This window comes from Melitaea cinxia, chromosome 1 (genome assembly GCF_905220565.1).
Source record: "Melitaea cinxia chromosome 1, ilMelCinx1.1, whole genome shotgun sequence".
Classification (NCBI taxonomy): Eukaryota; Metazoa; Arthropoda; class Insecta; order Lepidoptera; family Nymphalidae; genus Melitaea; species Melitaea cinxia.
This window is the reverse complement of record NC_059394.1, coordinates 425679-430532: the sequence shown is the minus strand read 5'-3', so window position 1 is coordinate 430532 and position 4854 is coordinate 425679. Positions and strand designations below refer to the sequence as shown.

The window sequence follows — 4854 nt, the reverse complement described above, 5'->3', positions numbered from 1 at the left end:
CATGGCCTGTATTTCGGCTATCAGCACCATTCCCTTCCAGTAATTATATATTATACGATAACAGGTGCCAGGAAATATACCTCTTATACATTCATTTACTACTTACTGTGTGGCTTCGGTACTAAAGAATATAGCCACCCCCTCTCTTCCCGTGGGTCTCGTAAGAGGCGACTAAGGGATAACACAGTTCCGCTACCACCTTGGAACTTAAAAAGCAGACCGGTGGCGGGATAACCATCCAACTGCTGGCTTTGAAATACACAGGCCGAAGACGGGTAGCAGCGTCTTTGGTGCGACAAAGCCAGTACTGCGATCACCAACCCGCTTGCCCAGCGTGGCGACTATGGGCAAAACACATGAGTTCACGTTATTTTTGGCGTAAACTTGTGGAGGCCTATGTCCAGCAGTGGACTGATAGGTTGTAATGATGATACGTTCATTTAAATTGAATGTGAAATGAGTCATCCTTTTTCGTGAATGCCGCCGGTGTTCATCGATTTATTAGACGTCACGTCAAAAATTATCATGAGTGACAACTCACTAAACCCACGGTTGCTAGCGTAACAGTGGGTTGCTGTGACCACAAATCAAAACATGCGTACAATTTTACGCGCATAAATTTTTTCGGTTAATGTACTATGGTCATTAATAACAATGAAAATATCATCCTTGGCTTTAGTCCGTCTATTGCAGACGATTTAGACAGTGTCAGACGGACACTGTGTCGCTTAGGACACTCTTCAGGAAAACGCAGAGTTGCCTAACCTCTGCGCCACCCTCTCGACCTCACTGGCTAGGCCCGCAGGGACGACGAGTCGATACGTGTGGAGCCAGCTCGGCTGCAGGAGTCTCTCGCATTTTAGAGCTATGCCACGAATGCTTGACGAAGACTCCATTCCGGGTTTCAAATGAAGTTTTCCTTTTCTAGGACCCTGATGATTTAGAGCCAGGTTTATCCCTCAGTCGCCTTTTACGACCCCCACGGGAAAAAGGGGGTGGTGCTATTCTCTACTCGGCCGACACCACACGGCAGAATGATAATAAATAAATGATAATAAATAAATTAAGTATTATATAACCCACTACGAAACATGTTTTTTCTAAGTTCTTTCACATTACATTGTTTATATTGAGTTACTAGTTTATTTTGATAAACATTGGAATAGTTCAGACTTTGAATCATTGTGTGGGAGTCTAAACGTAGGTGTAATTATTTAGGTATAAAGTTCCCTTATTGCTTGTATTTCTATAATTAATGACCAGAGAATGAGTAATAACTATTTACGATCTCCTAAATCCCAACTAGTTACCGAAATACGCAGCTGTACCTAGGACTAACGCCACAAAACCTTCAAGCCATTTCACTAAGTCCCTGTGAATGTAGTCAAAACCTCTTGTGAATAATTATGTCTCCTAAGCTTAAAGCCTCGAAAGACTGAATGAACGTTTATTTTATCAAGTAATTCTGCGTTGATTAAAATATTTAATGCGCTCTAACCACTCGTCACCGACCCGCTTTGTTATACTTGCGCTGGCGTTACACGACGCGGGGCGCGGAGCAGATTTGCGCTCAGACATTGGTTACTTAATAAAACTTTAAAAACATTAAATGGTTTATTTATCTGTTGATTTTTTTACGACGTCCTCCAATAACGATTGTGTAAAGACGCAGAGGATCCCCCCCCATGTTCTCCAGGAGCTCTGGTCATCTTAAGCAGTATTATTTAACTGTATCTGTAAGGTCGAGGTACTTCCCCAGTCGGGCTGCTCCAGATTGTTTGCAGGATATTTTCCTGCTGTAAACTACCTCAGTACTGATTATAAATTTATCTGATGTTTAAAGTAAATTTTTCAAATTCTTCTATGCGTAACCTGTGAACCCAAAAAAATATAATGTATACAGATGTGATACGGTAGTTAAGGTGGACCAGCCCTAAGAGTCAGTTATACATTCTGTTAATCCTATCAGTAATTTACGTCTTCTTTGTCCGTGCCATTATATCCCATGTATTTTGCGTGCGCGCGAGTTGCGTGCGCGCATTGACAAGAGTCGGACGCACGACGTTCTTTCGTGTACTCAGTCAAGGCGCTGAATCGCGAGTAAATAAAAATGACGAATTTGTTAAAGTGCAATAAGTGTAATATTATTATCGATGAACTTTTATCGTATTTACAAAATAAGATTTCTGTAGCTGATGAAGAAACACTTGTTCGTATTTGCACCTCCTCTTTTACGGCGGATGACATAAAGAACTCAAAATCCCTTCTTTTTGACTCCATTCCCGGGGATAGAAGAAAAATATTTCGTAAAAGTAAAGGAAAGGAGGAGAGGGATATAGTGGATATTATCAGTTTGTTAAAATCTGTTGATCCTGACGTTGTTCCAGTGTTTGTGGCCAGACAACTGGAAAAATTACCACCGATCTTGTTCGATCATTTAGACTGTACTAAAATTTTAAAGGACATATTAGTGCTAAAAAATGAAGTAGAAGATATTAAAAATTCGTATGCTAAGAAGGAGGATATGCAGGATATAAAAAACGAGCTCCTGAGACATAGATATGATACCTTACCACCGGCATCGGCGTTCAAAGTCAACACAAAACGTGGTGCCTGGATGGATAGCGGGCCTATGGGTTTATCACACGATGGGCATTGTACTTTTATAGAAGATTCATATACAAAAAATAGTAATAAATCCTTAAATGATATGCAACTTTCGGATGAAATAAGGAGGGTAAACGAAGAAATATCAAGTAACCGGCAACGGTCCGATGAATGCAGCGACCGCTGCGCGGGGGGCGACTTGCTGGCGCAAGCGATGAGTCAGGAGGCGACGGGCCGTGCCTCCTCGCCTAGCGAGACTATCAATGCGGTGACGTCACCCGGGCGTAGTAGTACGGTGCCGCGTTCGCCGATAGGGAAACAGCTGATTAATACCGATACAACAAATAGCGTAAACGATGAAAGACCGCTGAGCGCGCGCGAAACAACAACAACGACTAGTCAAAACAAAGACAATGAAGAATGGAAAACAGTGGTGAATCGCAAAAGACAGATTAAGTATCGGTTTCTTGGAAAAACTGGTGTAGCTCGAGACTTGACGTGCAGTTTCTGTGCCGCGGAACGAAAAATACCAATGTTTATCACTAATGTGCATATATCAGCGTCAGAGGATGACATAGTTAAACATATTTTTAATAATACGCAGGAAACAGTAGTTCTTGAGAAAATAATGATGAAGTCTAATAGAGGGCACAAAGCATACAAGTTCTTGATATCAGAGCATAATCTATCGAAGTACATGGATGAAAAACTGTGGCCTGTGGGTGTAATTTTCCGTCGTTTCGTACATTTTAAAAACAGAAAAACGATTAGTGCTTATAACGACACTGTGTACGGCTCGAGCAAAACTCATAATGGATAGCAGCCCTCTTCAAATCGCTACTTTCAACTGTAGGAGTGTTCGCTCCGTGGATGATGTCAGGAGCCTGTGTCGGACGTGTGGTGTGGTATGTCTCCAGGAAACCTGGTTACTGCCACATGATATTCCATACCTCGGAACTCTAGACGGTGGCTTTGGGTACACAGCGACATCAGCAGTGGATACGTCTGTGAATATTTTACGAGGTCGTGCACACGGGGGTGTCGCAATTTTATATAGATACAGTGCGTTTCAGGAAGTGTCAGTGATACAATGTGATAACCCACGTATTTGTGCTATTAAGATTAGATTGTGTGAGAGACCGATTTTAATAATTTGTGTTTACATGCCTACAAATTCTGATGATAATCTGGACGAATTTATAAATTGTTTAAGTGTAATTAATGCCATTATTGACGAGCAGGGAATTGAATCGGTGTTTATACTGGGCGATTTCAATGCGGATCCGGGTAAGTTGTTTTATAATGAACTTACGAATATTTGTAACGAACAACAGTGGTCATGTTTGGACGTAGATATACTAGGTTTGGATTCGAATACGTTCACGTATATAAGTGACGTGCACGGAACTACTAGTTGGTTAGATCATTGTTTGACAACTTACTCGGCTAAGCAATCTGTGATAAATGTAGACATTAAATATGACACTCGATGGTCTGATCACTATCCACTTGTTATAACATGTAACTTAACATCACTTACCCCTACTGTTTTACCGGACATTGAACATATTAATACAAATATTTTATGGGGTGTTCGAGATAAGAAGCAAGTGGATATGTATACAAAAGAGTGCAACGATCGATTAAAAATGATTGACATTACTTCAGACCTTTTAAATTGTAACTGTTTTTGTAAAAGCCATGATCACAGGCGTATTCTGAACGGTTTTTACTCGGACATTGTGTCTGCTTTGAGAGACGCGGCGTTGGTGAGTCGTGGGAGTAAGAGACGGTTCGGTGGTGGCTCGCGCGTGGTGGGATGGAACAAGCACGTCAGCGACGCTCATCGGGTGGCCAGGACTAGTTTCACGAAATGGGTGCTCTATGGTAAACCTAAATCTGGTCTTATTTATCACGAGATGGTTGAAAGTAGAAGAAAGTTTAAATCACAATTAAAATGGTGCCAAGATCACCAGGAGCAATTAAGAATGGATATTCTTGTTAAGAAACACTGTAATGGTGATTTTCGTGGATTCTGGCGCGAGACAAGTAAAACGAATTTACGGCCTGGCCTACCGGTGAGCGTTGATGGCTCAAGCGCGCCCAAGGACATAGCTAACATCTTTAGGGCAAATTTTTGTGTTAAGTCACATGTGGGTCCTATGATGGAGGTGCACAATGCTGACATGAACGAGAAAGGTGATAGGATCTCATTCCTTCCCGAAGATATATATAAAGTTATACGAC

The 4854-nt window shown here is 41.6% G+C and overlaps 1 protein-coding gene across 1 annotated transcript; it reads left to right on the top strand.

The window, feature by feature from the left end:
• Positions 1–2110: 2110 nt before the first annotated feature.
• LOC123659366 lies at positions 2111–3427 on the top strand. The gene has a single exon (XM_045594891.1). The coding sequence runs from the start codon at positions 2111–2113 to the stop codon at positions 3425–3427; it is 1317 nt and encodes a 438-aa protein (XP_045450847.1).
• Positions 3428–4854: the final 1427 nt, after the last annotated feature.

Bases quoted from the DNA above. Each gene is read 5' to 3' on its own strand.
- LOC123659366 (XM_045594891.1), top strand. From the start codon at position 2,111: ATGACGAATTTGTTAAAGTGCAATAAGTGTAATATTATTATCGATGAA.